The 26,766-nt window shown below is 37.6% G+C and overlaps 1 protein-coding gene across 2 annotated transcripts in view; it reads right to left on the reverse strand.

The window, feature by feature from the left end:
• WNK1 (WNK lysine deficient protein kinase 1) overlaps positions 1 to 26,766 on the reverse strand; it is a 119,713-nt gene that overhangs the window by 79,915 nt on the left and 13,032 nt on the right. For both annotated transcript variants that reach the window (XM_081957880.1, XM_081957881.1), the window contains exon 2: positions 3,558 to 3,730. In XM_081957880.1, the coding sequence (XP_081814006.1) occupies positions 3,558 to 3,730 (173 nt within the window). The remainder of the gene's footprint in view (positions 1 to 3,557; positions 3,731 to 26,766) is intronic.

Raw genomic sequence — 26,766 nt, forward strand, 5'->3', positions numbered from 1 at the left:
GTATGCCATCATAGTAACACAGCATCTCATTTAAATATGTTGTTTTCATTATTAGCAATTAAACTTGAAAGAAAAATAATACTTATAGTTATATTGTCTTTGCACTATTTACAAGAAATCAATAGAGATGCTGACTTAGTTGGGGGGTGGGGGAATACAACAGAGTCAACTCATCAGTTCTAGCAGGGTAACTGTGGGGCACAAGCTTTTACAAAACCGGAACTGGCAATTGTTTTGAAGAGCCAAGTATGGAAGCAAAATTGCCAACATTTTAATACAACCTTTTATGTTGGATCTTGCAGAATGCAAGATTTTCTGAATTATATATCAGTGGAGGAAAAATCTAAGAGATTCAATTTAATAATGCTACTGAGAACAACTAGGAATAATAGGAAAGTATAGAAGGAATAAGAGCAGCACTATTATATATGTCAATTATTGATTACCCAATCAGGGAGAAAATGAAATTGTCCAAAATCAAACTCCTGATCTTTCAGAGACTTGAAAATATATTTTTAAAAAAAGTCCACTGGAATCTGTGGAAGGTGAATTCTGCCAAGCATGAGCTTTTCAGCAAATTCTTGACTTGTCTTGCTGACAGTGTTTTCTTTGATGATGTTACCTAGTTTGGGTAATGAAACGACTGGAAGAAAACAAGGAAGCTCAGAGAGCACTAAGGACCCCTCATTTCAACCCTAAGCCACAAATATTCTATTTTAGTGTTTTCTTTCAAAGATGAAGAATAATACCATAGGATCAGCAATCCTTGAGTTGATGTTATTCAATAAGTAGTATTATTATAACTGTATGTAGTACTATAACTGTGCTACAAAAATCCCAATGAACACTAGGTGACAGAAACACACACACCCCTAAAATTTAGAGGACATCCAGAATTTTCCAGGACATAATACACTAGCTCCACAACAAGGAATTGGAAGTAGCAGGAGAAACAGGGGAAAGTAACCACACAATGATGGATTTCCTCTCACAATAAGCCAAAAATTATTGAATAATGGTAAAGAGAACAAAGAGAGCTTCCTCAAACATTTTCAGAATAAAAGAAAGAAAAAAGGATCAGTAGCTGCTCAGTAAATGCAGCAAAGGATAACCATTATTTAATTCCTGATTCAGCTCTATATTCACTAAAAGGAAGATACACATTTTACACACACACACACACACACACACACACACACACTCCTGAAAGGTCAGAAATGAGATTGAAAATCAAAAGAAACATGGTCAAGGAATTATGAATGAGTTTAAGATACCAGAACTAGATAAATTGCACAGGAAGATGTGGGTTCTGTGTGCAATTCAAGACCTGGTTATCACTTATAAAGCTCTTCATTGCAAAGGGCCCGGCTAACTAAATAACTGAACCAATTATTCCTTCCTGTCTGGTGGATTTGCACCCTGGTTCCTGTCAATTAAAATGGGACCCAGAAAATGTGCTCCTGTCCTCTTGAATGATATCACTATAAAGATTCATAGAGCTCCCATTCTAATGACATTCAGAAAATCATTTAAAATGTGGTTTTCTCACAGGCCTTGAGTTAAGATGCCTGTCCTTTTGTTGTTGCTGTTGTTAGTGTGTTGTCTGTTGAATGGTTGTAAATTTATTCTGTATTAGTTGCTTTTCTTTTTTAATTGTAAACCACTTAAGAGTCATTAAGGGACCTGTTAGCCTTAAACTTAAAATAATTGCATACATACTTACATATATACATAAAAAATCAAACAAAACTGCATTTGTTAAACATTCAGGAATCTCCAATGGGTAGTAGATGGTGAAAACATTGAGCACATGGAGATTTTTAAATAGTTAGTTGTGATCTTCCAAGACACAGAGTCACAAAATACACATAATGATTTTCTGGTCTTGTAGGTTCAAAGAAGCACTTCAACCATTTTAAAGAGCATTTTTCCTCCACACTAAAAGCAGCAAACCTATCTGTGGCTTTAAAAAACACTTATAAAGCCCCACATGGCATGGGGCCAGGCTCTTTGCAGGATTACCAGTCCCCACTGTCTCTGCCCAAATCATCAGGTCTAGCAAAAAGGGCGTGTTCTATGTTCCATCACCCAAAAAAGTAATCTTGTTGGTCCCTGGAGTCAAGCCTATTCCTTGGCTTTGTCAGGCATGAAAAAATCATTCCTCCAGAGATCCTGATGACCCCATCCTTGTTAGACTTTCATAAGGTTCTGAAGATCTGGCTGTTCCCTGGGTACTGATTAAGGTGAGATATAGTTATTCATACTCAAATAAAGCAAACTAGGAATTATATTCAGTGTACGTACTCAAGATTTCTTAGCTGTTTCTATGATAAAAAATTAAAATAAAACCAGTTTTGCTTTGAAAAGTAATGTATTTTCTAAAGTATGCTCCTTTCATAATTTTTCAGGTATGTTGCAACTTGCTTATTTTTCCTTTTAATTAAAAGAATCTACCTAAAATTTAAAAAGGGAGGGGAACGATAGAAAGCCAGGCAGGTAGCAATAAAAGAACCTGTAGATTCACCACATTGTCCATCCTTAAACACAGATGGTAATTACTAGCTAAGAATATTTTCTAATGTATTCGATTGAAATACCAGCTATACCCCTTCTAAAAATTTTAACATTTAAGATCTTCATAGAAGATACTACATGGTTTACATCAAGAATGACTGCTGTATACTGTACACTGATTTCCTGGAGGAAGAATATAAATATAACATTTAAAAAAAAAACCATTAAGACTACTCTTAACTTGAATATTGAGTGTTCTCAGTACTCTTAGAAATTCTCATTAATTCTTTTCCAATATTTAGCAGAGATGTAAGCAATCCTAGTCTAAATATGGGCCCTATCTATGGACCTCAAAGAATGTAAATATCAAAATTAAGAGGTAAAATGAATGATGCGCAATTTAGCATTTTTCAATGTTCAACACTTAACTCCCTTGTACCTCCACCAAAGTAGCCAAAACATTCAGCCCTGCCCATCACGTAATATCATATATCATATGATCTTCTTACAGTCCTTCAAGCATTTTTTTAAAAAAAGTACTGTCTTCAGGCACATATACTCTTGAATTATCTGTATTCGGAGCCCCAAAGTATGCATACACCTCAAAAATGTTTCTCCAATTAAGAAATTCTAGTTTCAAATAGTTAAACTGAACTATTAGAATTCTCTGATTATAAGCATATTTTAACATTATATGCTATTAAAATTCTATGAATATTTGCCAATGCTTTACTGACCACTAGAGGACTCCCTTGCTACTCATTTGCCTGGAATTCCGGGCATTTGCTATAGTATGCACATGATGTGGTTTGCCAAATAAAATTCTAAAAAACTCTTTAACATTTCCCACTCACAAAACAGCAATAGTCCCAGAATGTTCATAATTTTGAAGCCAAACTGGAACATGTTGACCACCTCCTCATAAACAGTGGAGAAAAATACTCCCATGTCATGTTTAGGGAGGTTTGTGACTAAAATGGAAATTACTATGCTTTCTTTTTCTTTTTGATAATTCAGGTTGTGCTCCACTAGCTTATACTTACGTTTTCAATGTGCCAGATGTCATAAGTTCTGTAACCAGAACAATACATTTCTTTCCCTTGACTGTAGATTCCCAGGAATCATAGAATCTAACAATATTAGGATGCTGAAGCCCTTTCAGCATTTCAGCTTCCTCCTTAAACCGTTGTCTTTCTGATTTGGACAGCTTCCGATCCTAAAAGAGAAAATCAGCAAAAATGTATTATAGAGAGCTACAAATGAATATTAAAGAAATAGCTGGCCTCAAATATTTAAGGATCAAGATTACATATTATAAGACATGAAAAGCTATTTTAACTAACAGTCTCTCAATTCTTTATGTAAACTATTGATTACCTTCATCTGCAATTTCCTGCACAAACTGCCAACAGCAGTTGGTTTGGTTATTTCAAAAATTATGTAAGAGGAAGAATACATGATAGAATGGTAGGAAATGAATAAATGTTGAAACATTTATTTCTATTGCTCCTAAAAAGCAAAGTGCTGTAGACATTCTTTTTATATAGAACTTAAAAAATTCTCTATTAAAAAAAACACTTTGGTAATTTTTTCTAATTTTATTACAACCTCTTATCAGACAATCCAAAATACACAATTTAGTGCTGCTGAATAAAAAAAAGGATTCATTTAAATTAAATATATGAAGAATCCCTAAATACTAATTTCCTGACAGTTAGAACAATTAATCAGTGGAACAGAAGTTGCCTCCAGAAGTTGTGAATGCCCCAACACTGGAAGTCTTTAAGAAGATGTTGGATAGCCATCTGTCTGGAATGGTATGGGGTTTCCTGACTAGGCAGGGGGGGTTGGACTAGAAGACCTCCGAGGTTCCTTCCAACTGTACTATTGTATTGTATTACTGTTCTGTATTCTTATAATTAATGCCCTAATTCTCAATTATTAGCAGTAAATTGTCCCTTTAAGACATAATTAAAAATAAGCCAATAATTGTAAATATGGAAAAACACTGAAAATAGTACAGAAAACAGTACAGAGGCACCTCCAGGCAAACAGGGCAGTATATAAGTTAAATAAATAAATTTTATAAGACCAATACTAGATCCTCATGTGCCTATAACCTAAGGATATAGTAATTGAAATGTCTTTTTAAAAAAGATCTATGAACTTTAAGAATATGATCCTATTGTTGTGTACTAATAGTAAATCCCTTTAATTTCACTAAGGTTTATTCTCAAATAAGATTGTACAGGTTAATTGAAATGTGCAAAAACAAAGTTAGTTGAAAATATTAAGTTAATAATTAAGATGGTAACTTATTTTACTGATTAGGTCAGCCACTGGATAATATACACTACAGTATATGCACGTAGGGTACCAACTTGGAAGAGATGAGTTTGAGAATAACGGAAAAGAAAATCCCAAATTATGTTTTATGCATTATGATTTTTCTACTGGAAATTATTACAGTATATAGCAGACATAAACATGCAACTTCTTAGTATGCAAACAAATGCATTTTTCCTACTTCAAAGTAGTTTCTCTGTAAAAAAAATCATATGGGAAACAGTCCTACAATCTGTACAAAAATGACATAGTGGAAACACAATACCTATATCATCAGTACATTAGAATGAAGTTAAAGTAGATGGTAAATCTTTCAAAATTTGAGCAATCAACTATTCAAATATAGATCAATTACTTAGTTCGGCTTTCTTTTGCTTGTCTGGTATATGTAAATCATGAATAAAAAAGTGTTGGCCTTGACTCTCCCACTTCCTGAGAAAAAGAGATCACTCATATGCAAATATAAGTGTTTTTAAAAGATCTTGATGTTTCTAGGCAGAATTTTAGAATATTTGTTTGTTCAACATAAAAAACTTGAAAAGAAGCAGACCATATTATGGCTCAAAGTGTATGAAGCAAGCCACAAAAAGTGATCTGCGCATTTATAAATAGAATTTATGCTTTCCTCTTAAATACTATTATAGAAAACTGGATCTGGATTCTGTTGTTTCATAAAATTAAACTAATATTTATCAGGGCATCTGCCGCTGCATAGCTGTCCAATTTGTAATGGTGTGTAAACTGAGATGGAGAGGCCCAGGTGGCGGCCCGACAGACCTCTTCTATTGAAGCCTGCGTAGCCCATGCCGCTGACATGGCCAGACTCCTAATGGGGTGAGCAGTAATATCTCTTGGCGTTGGGAGGGGCTGCAGTTCATAGGCTTTCGCTATGCAGGCCCTGATCCAACGATCCAGGGAAGATGGTGTTGCCTTGTTGCCCATCGTTGTCGACTGGAAAAATATGAACAAAGCCTCTGTGCAACGAAGCGAAGATGTCCTTCTGATATAGATGCGAAGAGCCCTCCTGACATCTAGCAGGTGCCACTTCCTTTCCAGACGGTGCATTGGCTCTGGATAAAAGTTCAGTAGCACTTACTCCTGGGCTCTGTGAAACCATGTGGGACAAAGGATGGATCAAGTCATAATGCCACCCTGTCCGAATGGAAGACACAGAGATCCTGTCTCACGGATAAGGCCGTCAGCTCCGATATCCTTCTGGCTGATGTTATGGCCACTAAGAACGCCACCTTAAGGGAAAGGAAGCGTAGGTAGGTCATCCGCAGAGGTTCAAAGGCGCCCCATTAAGGGCGTCTAATACTCTGGTCAAGTCCCAAGTTGGGTATCTGTGGACAATCGGAAGCTGGAGAACCCCTGGTAGTACCCCTTAAGAACCGGCGAATTAAGGGATGGAGGGCCAGAGATGAGAAAGAACCAGAGGTCAGGAGAGAAGACAAAGCTAAGAGTATTAGGAGACAAGCCGTTGTCAAGTCCTAGCTGGAGAAATGCCAGTATACTCGGGATGAAAGCCATAGTGGGAATGATGTCGTTGTTCAAGCACCAGTGGGTTAAAGCCCTCCAGGTGGTGTTGTAGATAGTTAGTCAAAGATCGCTGTGACGCTTGGATCCTCCTGATGACTCCTGTGGATAGATTATCCACACTCAGGACCTGCTGCTCAATCTCCAGGTGGTCAACTGTAACCATTGAGGGTCCAGGTGGACAAGGGACCCTTGGCTGAGAGAAAACCTGGTTGTCAGAATCCTCCAGGGTTGAGCCACTGAAAGGTTCACCAGGTCCGTGAACCAGGATCTGGGCCAGTGAGGTGCCAGGAGGAGGAGCTCCGTCTGAGTGCATCTTGAACCGCCGGTAGACAATGTGGCAGTCCAGGCGTTGAGATCAAGAATCGCTCACCAGCACTCCACGCCCCGAGGTTTTTGGGACGATGAACAGGAGGGAGTAAAATTCTTGACCATTTTGCTCCCCTGGAGCTGGCTGGATCGCTTGGATCTCCAGAAGGTTCTGGATTGCCTGTTCCACAAGGAGCCACTTTCCCGGATCCCAAGATATTGGGCACTTGATGAAAAACCTCGGAGGAGTGCAGAGAAACTCCAGGGAGAGACCAAATTTTACTGTCTGCCTGACCCAGGCATCCATGGTTATCTCCTCCCATCAGTTGCCAAAGAAAGTCAAACGGTCTCCGATGGGAAGGTTCTCTAGGCAGTCACTTTTGACGGCAAAAGGGACGACCTCCCCCATTCCTGAAGGATTTCTTGGGCAGGAAGCACTGGCCGCTTCTGCCTGCTGTGTCCTGTTAGTGACTCTGTCTGAATGGGAAGTGTCTGTGCGAATGGGGAAGGTTGAACCACCATGCCCTGTCTGCCCTTGAAAGGATGATCAACGATAGTAAGGAGTGGTGCAAGATTCTGCCCTTCGATACAGGGAGGGTAATATCTTGCGTTTATTTCTAGATTTTAAAAGGAGGGGATCTAAAGGGTCCCCGAATAGGCAATCCCTTGAGAAGGGGGAGGAAGCCAGCCTCCATTTATGTCTGGCATCCTCTTGCCATTCTCTGAGCCAAAGGAGGCGCCTAGTCACTACCGAAGAGGCAATGGATTTAGAAGCAAACATTGCAGCGTTCAGAGATGCATCTGCAGAAAACTCTATTGCTGCCTTCAATTTATTAATGTCCTGGTGGGATCTAGTGTCCCCTGGGGGGATTCTGCCCTGCAATTGGTTCAACCAGAGCAAAGAAGCTCTGTTGAAGAAGGATGATGCCGTGGCTACTCTTACCGCCCACAGAGCAGCCTGTTGGCTTTTAACCAAGGTCTCCTCAGACCTCTTGTCCTCCAGGCAGAGGCCCTACTCTGGAGAACCAGTGACAACAAAGGAGTCAGGCAGAGCTGCAACAGGACAGTCAATAGATGGGAACTCTAGGGCCTTGGCTAACTTGGGGCCAATGTTATAAAGGTGTTTGTCCTGACTGTTTGGAGAGGGACCCGACCCGGGAGAGGCCCAATGCCTCTGTACCACGTCTAGAAAAAATTTGGAGACAGAACCACCTCCTTTTCTTCTGCTGGTTCTGAAAACAGGGGGGCCGCCAGACCCTCAGACCCTGAGGGGGCTACCAGCCTTGACTGGGCATTTTCTAGGTTGGCAACCTTTCTGACTTGAAGAAACCTGAATAAGGAGGACTGAAAGAGGCCTACGAAAGCTGGTTGTTCTGGGGTTAGCTCTTCATCCTCAGACAGATCTGAGTCCCTATGAGCCTCTTCCTCCGCCAAGAAGGAAGCCTGACTGGGGGATACGGAGGGCAGGTGATCCGGGTGGGAGAGAAACCCCTGGGGTCCCCTGGAGTTCTGATGATCCTGGGATCTAAACCTGTTAGATAACTGAGATGCCCTGTGCTGTAGGACTGCCGCAATCCCCTGCCTGATGGCCTCCGAGATTATGGCTGCCATATTGGGCAGAGGTCCAGTGTCTGTGGGCTGCTGAGGGTAGAGGCTTGTTGCCAACAGGGCGAGATTGACCTCTGGAATGGGGCTGTTATGCCCCATTCATGCCCCCTAATAGGTGGAGTGCCAAAGCAATCCCCAACTTCCTCAGGTTGGGACAAAGAAAGATCCTCCTCACTATCGGGTGATAACTCTGCTCGCCGAGGGCTGTCGATAGCAAAGAGTCGCTCCTCGAACGGATGGGGGCTGACGTGTTCCCTGGATCATTGATCCGATATTCTTTTGGCCGCCTCCGTCTGGGCTTTTGCAAATTCCCAGTCTAAGGCCATCTGGCACCTGCTTTCTGCCCGTTCTATGGTCTTAAGGGGCCTTTCCAGAGTGCCCCTTAGACCTTGACTGAGGGGCTGGGCATTTCTTTGTAGGCCTTGATCCTGAGGTCCCTGTGGCATCCCCTGAATGAATGGGGTCAAGGGTCTTCTGCCATAGAGGCTGAGTTCCCCAAACTTGCACCAGCCATTTCAATGTGCCACGTGGCAAATTTCCCAGATGCCCAGAGAACAGCAGGGAAATCTCGCTTGAAAAAGTAGTGGCAGGGTCCATGTGGGGAAAATGCTCACCTACACTATGAAAAGGCACCAGTTTTGCGGTGATCCAAAATGGCTGCTGGAATTTTCGCGCCCTTTCAAAATGGCACCAGTCACTGTTGGAGGATTCAAAATGGCGTCTATCACTGATGGAGGCCTGGGGCTGGGGCCACGAAGTGAAAACTCATGAACAATGCCCCAGTGTCTCAATGGGACCACTGCTCAATGTTGCCTACGGTTCTGGGGTCAGCATTCCGAAGCAATGCTCATGGGTGCTGCTCTGAGTCAGCCATAGGCCAAGCTGCTGCTCTGCAGCCCTGAGAGAACTGGGGTTGAGGCCCTTGTTGCTGGATAGGGGCTGCTACTAACCTGACTAAAAAGAAAGGCAAGCCCCCAAGTTGCTGAAGATATAAGAACAGATTTTTTTTTGTGAATTGGAAGAGAGGAGAAAATAACACGTCTAATCCTAGGGTAGTCTGAGTCTAAAAGCTGGGAGGAGCTACCAGAGGAGGCATGACATTAGAGATTGCAGACTCAGTCCCAATGGGCTAACAGACGGAGTTAACCCATTCCTGGATGCCATCTCCACCACCTATGGAGAATGACTGGTCCAAAGACACCCAGCTGGCTTTCATGCCTAAGGTGGGACTAGAACTCAAAGTCTCCTGGTTTCCACCACAGTGCCTTATCTACTATAAAATACTTCCATGTTGAATATGAAAGAAGCATGTATTATATTTTCAAAGATGAAGAATAAGGGACCTTGGCTTTCCAGCTTGGAAATGCCAACATAAAACAAGGACACTCACACAGTTTTGTTCTACAAATTTAGAAAAATCGAGTTACGTTATCTGATAAACTAGAACATGCAAAACCTTTCAGGAATTTATTTGTTTAGATTTCACCAGAGTTTAAATTAGCTATAAAAACATTCTAAAAATAACACATGATCTACCCTTGTCTCAATTCCTTATTAGAAAGACACACATGATGGAAAAATTAATAGTACTCCACTCGAAAAGCTTATTCAGTTATGCTTTTAAAAACATTCCATAAATTAGAGATGTGGAAACAGGACAACTACCTTTCATTGGATCTTTCATATCTGCTATTAGCTAGGAAGAATCCAACCAATTCTATATCTACAAACGCTATAACTTTCATCAATACATAATCAAAAAGTTTAATTGAAAGAGACAGAGAAAACATACAGCAATTGTATTGGAAATATAAATATAGAAATAGAGGAGTATATCCACTGTAGAAGTGAAATATAATTTTCCTAATATATTTCTTCCTTGAAAAATGAAGTAGGCCTAGCGTAACTCCCTTATATACAATATACTGCCAACCCCAAAACATCTGTAATTACTAATATATTTTCTGCCATAGCCTATGCCCTATGAAACACCATCCCCATGGCATTTAGGTTGCCCCTGTTCCTGCTGACTTTTTGAAAGAGTTTTGGTTCTGCCAACAGGTATGCGGGATCCAGGAATGCAGTGGAGACCACGTGATGACTATATCGAATGCTATTGGTAAACGCAATTGGCTGTTAACGTTATGAATTTCTTTCTTTGATCCCTGTAACAACTTATGCAGGCTGGTTTGAGAACTGGTTACTAATCCAAGTTCATCTTGTGAGTATCTGTGGTTATGAGCAGCCTCGAACTTAAGGCCTCCTAATTCTAATTCACTACATCACTTTGGCTATCGGTAAGGTAAAGTTAGGAAAGATGATTTAAATATACTAGAGAGCAAGATACTGTATCTACAGATGTTATTCAATATGACTTATAATACTGACTAAAAAGTCTGTCTCTCATTATTCTGCATTAAGGCACACATTGTTCTTGGCTTTGTACCATCTTATTTTCAAGAGACTGAATGAGAACTATTTGGAGGCTATTTCTCCACTATTCTTCAGGTTGTTATGGTCTAAAAGTCTCATATAATTTAGTTATTGTACCTTATTGCCTTCCTATTTTAGGAAAACATACTCTACTCTATATAAAGAGAGCCAGTTTGGTCTAGTGATTAAGAAATCAGGCTAGAAACCATAAAACCATGTTTTGACTTAGCCATGAAAGTCAACTAAGGGACTTTGGGCCAGTCGCTTTCTCTCAAGCTAACCTACCTCACAGGGTTGTTGCTGTGGGGAAAAGAGGAGGGAGATATGTTGGATATGCTCGCCACTTTGAGTTATTTGTAAAATAATAAAGGCAGGATACAAATAAATAAAATAAACTTTGTATTCAACTTTATAATGAAGTTATGTTAACACCAGCAAATTTGTCTTAATTAAAGTGAAGCCCTGAACAATATTTTTTGGTGCTGGAATGGATGAGGTACATAGGGAAACTTTTATCAAATTTGAAGATGACAGCTCAAATGAACATAGTAGAGCCTTCTCTGTGATGGGCCCAACCCTCTGGAATGACCTCCCCCCCCCCCCCCCCCCGATATCAGAACCACCACCGACTTCCGCTCCTTCCGACAAAAACTGAAGACTCACCTGTTTCGTTTAGCCGGCTTGGCCCATTCATAGTCTTATCTTACCTCCTGGCAGATATTTTTAACTGGGTATTTTTAGGGGTTATTTTTAAACATTGTTTTAATTGCTTTACTTTAGGTACAGTTTTTTACAGCCTCCTCTTTTGTATTTAGTATTTATTTATGTTTGTATTTATTCCCATATATTTATGTGTTTTAATCTGACTGTACACCGCCCCGAGTCCCTTTTGGGAGAGGGGGCAGTATAATAAGTTTGAAATAATAATAATAATAATAATAATAATAATAATAATAATAATAATAATAATAATAATAATAATAATGGGTCATTATAACTTAGGCCCAATATATTGGAAGATATTTGTGGCAGAGACCCATGTAAACCGAAAATTGGGGAGTTGCCTGGCATATAAGAGAAAGCAAACACTGGTTTTTCCAAAAGTGCATAGAATCTGTTAAGTTTATTCTGCTCCAACCATTGAGAACTTGGGACAAGTTTCGAAACAGATTTGGAGCCTAATTAGCTTCCTTATCAGAGTAACCCTTAAGCTTAGAGAGCACTGAATCTAAAAATTCATTCACTACTGATGTGGATTACTGAGAAGGAGGGTGAGATTTTTCTTTAAACATAATCTTTCTTTGTTTTGTCTCTTACATTGCAAATAACCATATTCCAGCAGCCATGAAAACCTTTAGAGCCAAGTTTGTAAGCTATCTGGAATAGGATATAGCATACACTTTTGCCATAATCATGACATAACTCACTGAGATAGTTCAGTCCTTTTTTAAAAGACTCTTTATACATATCTCAGTGTGTTTCCAATCATGTGTTAAGACTGAAGTCTGGGCTAATTTCTCTGGAGACTTATATTAACTGAAATTCTGAATTAATGATACTGGTGATACGCTAGCCTCTGATTTTGCAGCACATCATCATCTTCTTGTGGAAGAAAAGGATCCTGGCTGATCTAGATATTTTTTTTCCAGTTCAACATTTTATTTGAATTAACAGGAATCGAAGAGAAAGCAACTAATGGTCTGAGTATACCAACAAAGAAGAGTAACATCAAGAATGATTTGCAGACTCAAAAGTAAACTGAGGAAGAAAGGGAGGAAGAGGCTACTGAAATGGATGAAGATAAAGAACAAGGAAGCACTGAAGAGCAAGCACCAACAGATAGTGCTCAATTAGCTGAGAAAATAAAGCATCAAATGGAAGATGTTGAACAGGTTTGCCAAAGCTGAACCAAGTGAACCGGAAATAATTGAGAAATGTACTAAAAAAGGTCAATGAGGCTGTGCAAACCATTCAAACCACTACATTAGCTGAAACAAGCCAGCTGATGTATGCAGCAGCCTTCATAACCATCAAAGAATTGGGTTTGAAAATACAAAGGAACCAAAGAGGCAAGAAGGGGAAGCCTAAGTAGAAAATTAAAGATCAAAAAATTTCGTGGAGACTTGAGCAACTTGAAGAACTTAAGGCAAGGTCAGCTAAAGAACAAGCAGGTCAAAAGCAGCCTGGAAGCAAGATACAATTTGGAGAATAAGGAAATTGCGGTAGTAATTGAAGAGCTGAAGCAGAGGGTTGTTGCCATTGCTGAAAAGATTAAACGGTATGAAAATCGAGTAACTCAGTTCAAGAAAAACTCACAGTTCAGAGCAAATCAGCACCAGTTTTATAAGAGCTTAGAAAGTGGAGATGGAGTAACAACAAATGAAAAGCCTGATAAAGAGAAAGCTCTGAAATTCTGCAAGAATTTGTGGGAAAACAACAAGAAGCACAACAGAAATGCAACATGGATCAAGCAGGTTGAGGATTCTATTAAAGTGCATAAAATGGAAGATGTGAAAATAACAAAAGAAATGGTGCAAAGGCAGTCAAGAAAAGTAAAGAATTGGAGTGCACCTGGACCAGATGAGCTACATGGTTTCCGGCTCAAGGAACTTACAAGTATGCATGAAAGATTGGCAGCCCAAATGAACCAGATCTTAAAAACACCTGACAATGATGAATGGATGACAACTGGAAGGACATTTTTAATCAAAAAGATAAAGAAAAAGGAAAGGACCCTGGAAACTATAGGCCAATCATCTGTTTGCCAACAACATACAAGCTCCTTACTGGTATCATTGCAAACCAAATTTACGGATACTTGGAAAGAAATGACTTGCTTCCTGTAGAACAGAAAGGATGCTGCAAAAATTCAAGAGGAACAAAGGACCAACTGCTGATTGACAAGCTAATCCTAAAGAATTCAAAGAAAAGACAAACCAAGCTGTCCATGGCTTGGATAGACTATAAGAAAGCATTTGATTCTGTTCCCCACAGCTGGATCAAGAAATGTCTGAAAATCTTTGGCATTAGCAGCAACATACAAAAATTCATGGAAACTTCAATAAACCTTTGGAAAATGAAGCTTATGGCTAATGGAGAAGAACTGGGTGAAGTTGAAATTAAACGAGGCATTTTCCAGGGTGATTCCCTTTCACCCCTACTTTTTATACTCTCAATGCTACCACTGACAACCATTTTGAAGAAGGTGAACTGTGGATACGAACTTGCAAAGAAAGGACTGAAAATTTCACACTTGGTGTACATGGATGATTTGAAACTGTTTGGTAAAACAAAAGCTGAACTGAATTTATTATTTGAAAGCACTAAAGAATTTAGCCAAGACATTGGTATGCAGTTTGGAATTGACAAATGTGCAACAATGGCAGCCAAGGCAGGAAAGGTCCTAGAAGATGATGGAATACAACTTGAGAATGAACAAATGATAAAGGCAGTAAAATCAGAAGAAGGCTACAAGTACTTGGGCATTTTAGAGGCCTCTGACTTAATGCATAATAAAGTCAAGGAATTAACCTCAGCCAAGTACATTCGACAAATTCGCAAGATATTAAAGTCCAAATTGACTGGAGGAAACATCATAAAAGCCATAAATACCTGGGCTATACCTGTGATCCGATACTCTGCAGGAATAATTGACTGGACCCAGACGGAGTTGGACAATTTGGACAGAAAAACAAGGAAGCCTATGACAATGAATCATGCTTTGCACCCTAAAAGTGATATTGACAGATTGTATCTACCAAGAGCAGAAGATGGTCGAGGACTCCTACAAGAAAAGCAGACTGTGGAAGAAGAAAGACATAGCTTGAATGATTACATCCAGAAAAGTGAAGAACCAATGATTAAGGAAGTAAATAAAGGAGGCCTTTTGAAGACAACTAAGTTAAAACTGAATGTAAGAAAGAAGTAATTGAGAAGCGAGCTGAAAATTGGAAAAGCAAAACTATGCATGGCCAATACTTGAAAAGTATTGAAGGCAGAGCTGACCAAAAACTAACTTGGAACTGGTTAACATCAGGAGTACTGAAAAAAGAAACAGAAGGCTTTATTTTGGCAGCTCAAGAACAAGCCTTAGCCACAAACTACATGAAGGCAAAAATTCAACATGTTACCACCAACAGCAAATGTTGCCTCTGTAATGAGAAAGATGAGACAGTCAATCACTTGATCAGCATATGCAGTAACATTTCACAAATTGACTACCTACAACGCCATGACCGCGTTGCTAAGATTATTCACTGGAAATTGTGCCAAAAGTTTGGATTTGAGTACAGCAAAAACCACTGGGACCATCAAGTTGAGAAGATTTTAGAGAATGAGAAAGTCAAGATCTTGTGGGACTTCAGATTCCAGACTGACAGGCACTTGGCCTACAACACACCTGACATAACAATAATTGAAAAGAAAAAAGTATGGTTCATTGACATTGCAATACCTGATGATGCATACATTGAAGATAAACAGCAAGAAAAAATCACAAAATACCGGGACTTGCAAATTGAGGTTGAGAGACTGTGGAAAAAGAAATCATGTGTTGTCCCAATTGTAATTGGAGCCCTTGGAGCAATACCTAAAGGGCTACCTCGCTATTTGAAAATTCTAAATTTACCTAACTTGAACATTCTGACTGTACAAAAAACCACCCTACTTGGAACAACTTATATCCTCCGACGTTACCTTAACAGTTCCTAGGTCCTTGGTTAGGACTCGAGCTGTTGAGCTACCAACCAGCCCCAAAGGCTGTGAATCTCACCAAAGATTAACCACATAATAATAAGAATAAGAATATAATTAATAAGAATCCAAATCTTCTGAAGAGGTACTGAAGGCAGATATATGATGGCATTGTTCGAGTATTTGAAGTAATGTCACAAAGAATGAAGCCAAAGTATATTCTTTGACATTTTAAAGGCAGAACAAAATATAATGGCTTTAAGTTACAAGTTACAAGAAGCCAGATACTGACTGAAAGTTAGCATAAAACTCTGAAAATTTACTTGTAATTTCAAAATATTTCTGGAGATCCTAGGAATAAACACTTCTAGTCATATTAACGTAGTTTGCATGACATCCTAAGAAAATATACTTCAATAATTAATACATTTACGTACACTAATCCCCCTAAAAAGGAGGCACAGCTAATAAATACATTTTAATTTTTTTATGTTGTCATCCAAATCAAGGGTTCTGGCTCTTTCCTGGACTAAATCATTATATGAAGTCACATTTTTGACTCCTTCCCTTGTATGTATTGAGGGGAGTAAGCCACTATTTCTGATTCAAAGATTCATTAAATAAACCCCAAATGTATCTATACATACCTTGCTAGGCACTTCCTGTCACTGGAGACAATAACAGAAATAATCAGAACAGCATTAGCATTCTTTTCCTTTGTGTCTAAGTCATGTTTTGGTTTGGGATGTTGTTCCAATTGACCTGTTTGTTTTGCTATCCTGAAATAAATATTAGTATGCGTGCAAAACAACAACAGCTACTGTTACTATTACAGCTACACAAGTTCCCATTCTGTGGGCACTTTTTACATCCACTGATATTTAAACTATATTTTTCTTCTTCCAGGAAATGAGTTCAAATTTGTAAAACATCAGCTGCCCTTCCAGATAGTTCTGCACGATTCATCAAAAGACGAACATATTCTTGACATTTAATTATACAACTATATTCCTTTAAGATTGAGATTAAATACTGGTAGGGAGGGATTTATTATTTTATAATTCTCATATCAAGAAACAAACACCTTTTTAAAGAAGTAATTTATGAAAAACAAAATAGTTACCGTATTTTTCAATCTATAAGACGCACTCCCCCCCCCACAAAAGTGGGTGGAAATGTCTGTGCATCTTATAGTGTGAATGTTGCTGAAGCCCCGCCCACCTGCCAGACCCCACCCTTCGTCCTCTGCCTCCCAGCAATTTGCCTCCTTGCAGCAAACCACAAACAGCCTGGTCAGCTTCAGCACAGGCTGATTTAGCATGAGCAGCTGACTGGCGGTTGGATTGGCCTCCCGGAATACCGCCGATCATCTGTTCCAGGCTGTGGGGATCACCGCCACCTATTGCCGCCTCCACATGCCCCATTTTCAGCCTCCACCCATCCTGTTTTTGGCCCATTCCAGGCGGAGGCCGAAAATGGGGAGCGCAGAGACTGAAAATGGGGCATGCGGAGGCTGAAAATGGGGTGCACGGCGATGGCAATCCCCGCAGCCTGCAACAGCTTATTTGCACTATTTTGATCAAATACATGGTATATTAATCTCTACAATTTCTGATATGATAAATTTCTCAATTTTCTCCAAAAAATAAAAGGATGGTAAGCTACTTTTGGAATGTAGTATGCTTATAGACTTAAATAAATAAATAAAAATATTTATTTATTTAGAAAATACATATGATCACCCAATTTACTCATGGTAATTCCAAGTGGCTTATAGAAAAAATGATGTTTGTCTATCGTGTTTGAAAAGGACCTTGACATCTAACAGGTTGTAGGCTGTCCACGATGTATCTGCAGGTGGCTGGTAAGGCCTTTACAGGCACGAAATGTTCTGCCACATGTTGGGTAGACATGTGTGGGCACCATTGTTGCAGCATTTGCAACTCTGGCTTTGTGGAGTGCTCACTTCTCTTATGCTATGGTTGTTATAGAAAACAAATAAAAAATAATTGTAGAAATAAAACTCTAAATATCAAACTCAACAAACCCTCATCTCCCTGGTGACCACAATCAAAAAATCAAACAAGTAACTTGATTGGCTTTGTATCATTCTGGGATTCCTAGGCCTGCTGGTAAAACCATGTCTTTAGAGTCTTTCAAAAAAGTATCAGGATGAGACCTAATCTTATCACTGATGTTCCACTGGAAGTATGGCCCCACTGAGAAGGCCGTTCTTCTTACACCCATTAAATGGACCTCCTTAAGAGACACAGAACACATAACACAATCTGCTTCCCCACTCAGGATTGGGTAGACTAGGAAAATATGGCCTTTCGAATAACCGGGTCCCATGCATACCTTAAGCAACTTAAACTCCATACAAGATATTGGTATCTGTTTACCATTTTAAACATTTACAGCATGTAGGTGCATTTTCAATCATAATATGCAAACATATTTGTAACCTGGTATATTTCATGGTAACCTTCCACCCAGTGGTGGGTTTCAATTTATTTTACTACTGGTTTGCTCATGCGCAAGGAACAGAGTTCTGAATACCACTTACTCTAGAATGCAAACTGTTCCAGAGAAATCTACTGATACTCTAATTTGATACTACTGATATTCTACTATGCTATCACATGATCAAAACTCGTCTGCTTAGCAACTAGTATGAGTTTATGAGAGTTGCAGTGTCCTGGAGTCATGTAATCACATTTTGTGACTTTCTGACAAGCAAAGTCAATGGGAAAGCCAGATTCACTTAACAATGGTTTTACTAATTTAACAACTGCAGTGATTACCTAACAACTGGGGCAAGAATGGTAATAAATGGGGCAAAATTCACTTAACAACCATCTTGCTCAGCAACAGAAATTCTGGACTCCATTGGGGCCGTACATCAAGGACTACCTGCATTTCTTCATGCTAATTTATGAAATTAATTATGCTTTTGAAGGTAGAGTCACACAACACTGACACATTTGGAAGCTCTTCGGGTGCCTTCAAACAAACTGATACTCTAGATATACTGGACTACCATTTTCAACATGTCCAGCAGCATAAGTTTGATATACAGACTATGTAAAATGAGTTTGTCCACCAGGAAGTCTGCTCTATGTAGTTTTTGCAAGACATTTTGCAATAGTACATATTTTGCAAAACATTCTTTGCATATTCCAACTTTGTTTCAAAAATTTGCAACACTTCCTTAAATTCTTTTTCCAGGATGACATCCACAGAGCAGATTATTCTCAATCAAAAGAAACATGTTACCCTAGTACAGGATAAGCGGATGGAAGTTTGAAACTTAGTGATAGATTTTCGGACAAATTGCAATAAATCATCCAAGGTTTCCAATTCCTAGTTCTTTAACAGCAGCTTCCATAGACAACTATTCATGCAAATTAGCATTCTACTAAATACTCCAAATCAGGATTCATAACTTGTAAGGTTGGCATTAATGGATTAATAGTACATTCCAATATGATCTGATGTCTAATCCTACATTTGATTAGACATTGATTTTGTGCTTAGACTAAATTTATGAACAATACAGTATTACAGACTACCTACCTCTTATCATAATAATTTCATTTCTTCCTTAATGCAAAAATGGTACCAAAAGTAGCATCAATATTTGTTGCTTATAAATGTCCATATATCACATTTTCATCCTGTCACACTATATATAAATACATATACAAAATAGATTCACATTTAATAATTTTGCCTGTTTAGTATTTAACCGTTATATGAACTCTGGAGAGATTCCAATCTATGAAAGCAATATTTTTAGTGATCTACAAATGCTCGTCCACTATTTAAAAAGGAATTATATCCTTTTCTACATCCTAAACCACTGAACTATATCTCTATTTTAGGAATTAATAATGGTTCAGTATATAATTGAAAAATGTGTAATTGTATTTTACTACACTTATTAAACACAAAGCAAAACAAAAAAATTGTAAGACACAATTTTAAGTCTCCCAGATTACAAAATAGATAGCACTAGTTGTTTTAAGGGTATGTTTCATTTTCTTCTTAATCATTTCAGTTCTCAATAGCAAAAATCCTGTTTTACTGCATACCTGAATTGCTTTTAAGAACTGTGTAATAAGATTTATTACCATGCTAGTTCTCCCATTAAAGGCTGTTTCAGTAGAGTTGCCTGGCACTTAAGTTTTTATGGTACTTTTAATTTCACATCATGTTCACCAGTGCATGTAACAAAGCAAATTAAAATAGCCAGCAACATTTTCTAGACTTTTTCCCTAAGTGTATGTGACTGAAACAGGAGTGGAAGTTAGCAAATGTGTTCCTTATCTCAGGAAAAAGTTACTTATTTCCATAGCAGAGGATATGTTCAATGATTAAAATGAGCTTTTATTCTTACTGAAATTTCTCAACTACAATAACTTGAAATGATTAGTGCAGGAACTCACTGCCCTACTATGAATGCAAACTGTGCCTACAGGAACAATTCATCCATATCCCAGATGTTAAGGAAATGCTCATGGTCAATCAGTGGTAAACTAAATATGGTCAAATATATTTTAATATTTCACATCTCTTGGTAAAGAATAAAGGTACTGAAGAGAGATTCTAAGAGACAAATCTTCAAGTTTAAAGCCTGCTGCAAGTGCTTACTTTTTAAAAGTTGTTCTAGCCACTATAAAATTTCAATTCCAATTAAAAAGAGAACAATTTTCTTTCATCCATGATTAAAAATACTTTTATAGCTATGTTTTACTCCAGAAGATTGAAGAAATATTTCTAGTTAGATGTCTAACCTGGGAGCTACATAACAGAATCCCATGTTCTTGATTAAAGTGAGGGGGGAGTGGAGGAGAGGAATTATGTTATTCTTTGTGATGATTTTTCCAAGGAAAGAATTTATGTCATTCTAGCATTGAGGCTCATTTTTTAAAAATGCCAGTAAAAGGCAACTACATGGAAACAGTTGGGACTAGCAGATGACTCTAATTTGTATGCAAGTTGCTAACTACTGTCCTTGAGAAATGAAACTGCCAGTCCTTACAATCAAATTTAAAATCCTCATAGCCATTTGTTTCTAAATCACAGCAACTTAGTTTCCATATAACTAGGCTGAACTAATATGACTAACTCTATTTAGAATGACAAAATATTCTAAAAATTCAGAATGCTAACTGAAACACAGATTGCTAGCACAATTCAAATAGAAAAAATAGACAAAATGATGAAACCAAACAGTCCACAAAACACAACCTTTTAGAATGAAACAAAACATAAAATTTTTCAAATCTTACATCATAAGTAACCCTGGGAATCCTCTTGCTCCCACAATTTTAGCTTCAGGCTACAAAACTGGGTGGAGAAATGCCTAATATGATCTACCACTCTGAGAAAATAAAAATAAATAAATAAATCATAGGAACTCTTATGCAGATAGGTCAGAAGCAACAGAAACACATTCTGTGCAACGCAAATAATAATAAACAAAATGACATAGACAAACCCCCATTACTCTAGTTATTCAGACTCTATTTTGAATTGTCAAAAAATTGATTATTGAAGACTTCTCAAATATTATGGAGTAATCTACAATTCTCATGAATAAATTTTACAAATCCTGGGACCTGTGCCCAAGTTTGTAGCTATGCAAATACAGTCCTTTGATTCTAAACTATTTTGCAATTCTCTCACAAATACAACTTTTAAATGTATGTTTTGTATGAGTAGCTCCACAGTTGCCTAGACAGCACTTAATCTATCATTTATTTACTAGGCAGTCAGAAAGAAAGGATAGCGCTGCTAAGGAATTCTGGAATATTCCCTAGTGGATTCGAAGTGCTCTTCCTTTCCCTTCACTGCAATAATAAATAATTTATAAATTGGTCCATAACCTTTTTTTTAATAAGATGCTTGATTATGAAGTGTCTAAATGAAGCAGGAACTACTGAAAGTGATCTAATATCAACCTTATTTAAAATAAGTAATTTTAACACAGAGGCAATATATCATTTAAAATTTGAAAATAAGCAAATTACCGCACATACAATTCAGAATATAATATATTCAAGTATGCTATCTTTTTAATGAAAAACATTTTGACAGTATTGAACTAGTATTTAATTTATGCTCAGAAGTTAAGTGAAGATAAAACTGACCTGACAGAATCATAGAGTCCAGTTCATTATCCATACCTTTGTCTACTTTATGTCAATAAAATCTTTCTTCTCTTCCACTAGTCTAATGTATCTATAGAATCTCAGACAGCAACATTTTTTTCTGAGTAAAAACAATTGGTTAAATTATTAGACCCTATTCTTTGAAGCAGTATTCCCAGAAGCTCAGTGCAGTAATTTTGCTGAGGTTTCAGTAGATTGTATCGCTTGCTTCTAATATGACTCAGAATTGTCAATGATAAGAAAGCTGATAGCCAGGTTTCTATTTGATATTGTTGAATCAATTTTAGTTGCTGATCCTTAAAAAACATGGACAACCTATTTGGCTCTTTGCATCTAACAGCATGTCCTCATCTTTACTAGCAAGTGTTACAAAGTAAGGGAACACAGGAGACATATTAAAACCTATCCAAATGTAGAAGTCCTCTCAGCCTGAAGAAAACTACTAAATCTTATCGTGGCTCACAATGCTTCACTGTAGTGCATTACACGTTCAGTTCAAGAACAATATGAATCCTTCAGATGAGGTTTTCATAGTACAGAAAAACACGTATGAATATCCCGTTTTGAATCATTAAAGCTGCTGATTCTTTCTTCAGGTCAACTAGTTGCTTCAGAAGCTGCAGCCTTTTTCTCCAAATAAATGTCCAAAGACAACTGTTTTACTGGGCTCACAAACACATATGCACACATACATGCACGCAGGGAGAGAGGGAGGCGGGGGTAGATAGCTAGACAGACAGACAGATGGACAGTGATCCAAACCCAGATATACTGTAGATAGAAGACAATATATACAGTCTTACGATGGTCACATATTTATGTCTATGTTACAATATATTTTTATACTTTCCAATGCAACATAAATAAATTATATAATAGGGCCTGGGACTTTATATTAGCACGAAAGTTGTTTTAAGAACAAAACTATATATTATCAATTCAAATAAATACAATAAATAAATAAAAACTCATTGAAGCAGATATGCTGGGTAGGAAGAAACAGGCAAAAGGTGGCATTTAAAAATTGGGCTGGATTTGGCAGGGTCTGAAGAGAAAAAAAAAATCCCCGTGCTTCCCCGTGGGAAAAGGCAACTGGATAACAGCATGGAATGTTGCCAAATATTGTGTTCTATTCTATAACCCACTCAAGTCATTCAAAGCAAAGCAGGTCTTAATTCTTGAAAAGAATTCCAGAAGCCGTGCTTTGCATCCTTAGCTTACTTTATTAAAGCTTTTAAAGCTTATATGCTTTGGACCTGCTGTTTTCTTCCCTTAGACATCCTTCTATTCCTCGACACCTCACTGAAGGTACATCAATAAAGGTACCTTCTGAAAAGGTCTCTTTCAGAATTTCCCAAATTGTTTCTCATTCATTATGAAGAAAGAAGTATTTTTATTTAGATACTCAGTGGGGGAAAAAAAAATCTTGTTTAAACGGGAAGGATAACTTTTAGTGCTAAAAGGCTATGTTGCTTTCTATCATAAAATGTGTTGTATGAAACATAAGATACTGACTTATGTTGTTTTACTGTTTGAACTGAATACAAATGTATGTGGTTATTTCATATTTTGAAAAATGAATGGTAAGTACAGAAATTATTTCTAATGGCTTTGTGAAGCTTGAAGAGAAAGCTGTAGGTCGGGTATCTCTTAAAATATTATCATTTAAAATTTCCCTACATAACTGATTTTTTAGGAAAGCTTGAACACTTTTCAAATTTATTTTCACATTTTCACAGGATGACAGATTACTTATGTCTTATTTTGATTTGTGTACTAGCAAATTGGACAAATTTTTCAAACGCTGGATATTTCTGTATTTTCATTCAAGGATTTTATCGCATATAAACCAAATATATTTATTTGGAGAAGCACACGCATACATACCAATATTTTATAAAGACTGTGAATTCAAATTGACAATGAAGCTTCACTTTGTTTGGCTTCCACCCTTACATCAAAATACTTACTCCACCAGTTTTATGAGGTATGTTCAATTGCTTATCTAAAACTAAGAGATGTTTAAGATTTGAAAGACAACATCAACTTTATAGCCTCATGGGATAAACAACACATGCCTATATAAAAGCCACCTATTATGCAATGTAGCTATTACACTGTCTACGACAACCTGTTAAAATTTCGTGAACCTGAGAAAATGAAGACTTCATTCATTATTCATGTACTTATGGTCAAATGCTCACAAAGACAACATTACAAAAACTGCCAAGTATGTCTAGTTTGGTTACAACCATAAGCCTGAATTTGTAAACTGTTGTAAAAGAATATAGACCTGACCTTGGGAGTGAGGAAAGAATAACAAATCCACTCATGAAAGACTTTAAAAAATGAGTACAGTACTCCATTCTGAGAAAGAAGAAAGCATGAGAAAAACACTCAAAATAACCTCACCTTCATTTTGTTTTGTTTGAGATGGAACAACAGAAACTCTGACAGGTTTCAATGTTCTATTATTCTATTCTATTCTACAATACTAGAAAGCATTTCTAGAATATCTTCGCTTGCCTACCTCTAAGGGCTACGGCCATTCTGGTTTATCAGACATAAATATTCCACTGAACATAGCTTGATCAGTGCCCATACCTGACTCCAACTACTTGTCAAAAATTGTATGGCCATCTTCAGATTCCCCCTTGCATGGGAACTAAATAGGAGTCAGGTTTAACAGCATGCCTTATCTACACTATACTGGCCCTCAATTTCTAGAATATGCTTTTCCTGGCAGTTAACTGCCATAAAACATCTTTCTTTGGCTTTGATTGATGGACTGTAGGTCAAAACTCTGGCCTGCATATATGCTTTGTTCTATTCGATTTTTGTTGCTTTCATTTTCCAACCTCATTGTACACCACCCAGATTCTCAAGATCAGTACGATAAACAATTGATGTAAATAAATAATGACACTGCTTCTGGCTTGATAGTTAAATAATATCATTTGTCTCTTATTTTTTCTATTTTTAACACCCCAAAATAATAAACAGCAAAACATTTTGCTTACCATTTAGAATTAACACAAGAGGGGGAAAAACCAGAGATCCTGATGTGAACACAATCCTTAAAACAAGAAGTGGAAGCTCCCTTATTTGCCTATAGCCATCCCCACTGGTAAAAGATATAGTCAAGAGTGATCAATTAAAGTGCACCTGTTTAATTTTGTTTTGCTTTTCATTTCTGACCCATAAAATTACCAAGAATCCCTATTTAATACCAAAAACATTTTAATGGCTAACTCTGGCTCTACTCCTCCAAACTCCCGTCCCCAATCATCTCTTTAAAAAGAACAATTTCCCAATAGCCCTATTTTTCTTTCTATGACTTCCAGTTAATTGACACTGTTTTCTCTAAAGCATAAGGTTTAATTTACTGCTTCTGCCTATACTTTTTGCACTTACCAAGTTTCATTATAACTAGCATTGTCAATTTATTTGTTCCATAATCCCCACTCTGGTGCAATCTTTCCTTCTGCATTTTTAGTTATATCCATATGTACTTCAACCCAAGCTGAACTGTGAGCCATGGTGGTGTAGGGGTTAGAATGCAGTATTGAAGGCTGACTCTTTCCACTGCCAGAAGTTTAATCCTGACCGGCTAAAGGTTGAGTTAGCCTTCCATCCTTCTGAGGTCGGGAATGAGGACCCAGATTGTTGGGGGCAATATGGTGACTCTGAAAAGTGCTTACAGAGTGCTGTAAAGTACTGTGAAGCAGTATATAAGTCTAAGTGCTATGGCTATTGCTAATACCAGCAGGAAAATGAAGAATTGGACCATTTCATTTAATATGAAATTGCAATTGAACAGTCTCCGTTATCTACCTGATTAAACCGTGCATATTTCTGATCTGTAGGGATATTATGCCTCTATATCTGTTCTCTTTCTTCTATTCCCTACTAAAGTCCATCTTATTCCCTGATTACTTCATGCTCTCGCAAGATTCAGCTTAATATTTCAGTACTAAACAAATCATTCTTCCTTCCTTCTATTGCTGCTCCAAAAGAACACACATTTCATACAGACAACAAACACCTGGTTGCATTTCCTTTTATTCGCTTCCTCTTGAATTTCCAAAAATTCTAGTAATAACTATATTTAGGGGAAATTTTTTTTTGCATGATCCTTCATAATATTGAAAAGCTGAAGTGAGCTTATTAAAGCAGACACTTAAGAATGAACTATTACTATTTCAGGGAGGTAAGTGAAACAGATTGGCTGCAAGAGAAATTCTCTGGATTTTTCCAAGAAACCAATATACTATTGTAGTTTGGCTTAAGTTATTTTGCCATTGCATGCCCTGGATCCAATACTTTATTACTTCTTTGACTCTCTAAAATAACAATTATTGCACAGAGAGAGAACACAGAATCTCAGTTTGTTCATAATGCTGTTCCTTTTTCATGACCTATGATGGTGAGATATTTGAAACGGCAACAGTCCAGTTGAAATCAATAAGATCCTTAGCCACACTAGCTTGCCAAAAGCTGGCTTTTGATTCCAATTAATCAAAGCTCTAGCCTGAACGCAACATTTGAATAACATCTAGGAATCATAAAGGAGGACTTGACTAGAGAAAAAGATCGAATGGTCTTAAATTGGAATATAGGACTAATTGTACTCACTCTAGTAATTTTGCTGCCAATTTTGCAATTAAAAATTTATTAGCAATTAAAATGAAGTCTTCCCTGAATCTTATAATTGCTGCAACATTCTTCTTACAACCAAGGAGGTATTGTTAATTTAGGCTGACTTCTTAATATAGGCTTGGAAGACAACTCCTAAATATCTGAAACATTTAGTTTGTTCTATGCACTGGTTACATATATATTATCTATGAATCTTACCATTTTAAAAGAAATTATTATTATTATAGGGAGTTGGTAATTAATAACAAGCTTTTCCTCCTTGCAGAATTGGGCTAGGGCCTTCAGAACTCTCCTGAGCACAGCCTAATGGATTTAATAACAGCAGCAAAAGCACATACAAGCAGTACAGGCACTTGTCTGTCAGTTTCAGGCCTCTAAATCTCAATCTAGTACTCATTTAATTGGAGAATTTAAAGATAATTTTAAAAATAACTAGATCAATTGGGTTCATCATTTCATAGGTATTTTTTTACATAAAAATAGACAAACTGAC

The sequence above is a fragment of the Natrix helvetica genome (assembly GCF_964273705.1).
Source record: "Natrix helvetica genome assembly, chromosome: 6".
In the NCBI taxonomy this organism is placed as follows: domain Eukaryota; kingdom Metazoa; phylum Chordata; class Lepidosauria; order Squamata; family Natricidae; genus Natrix; species Natrix helvetica.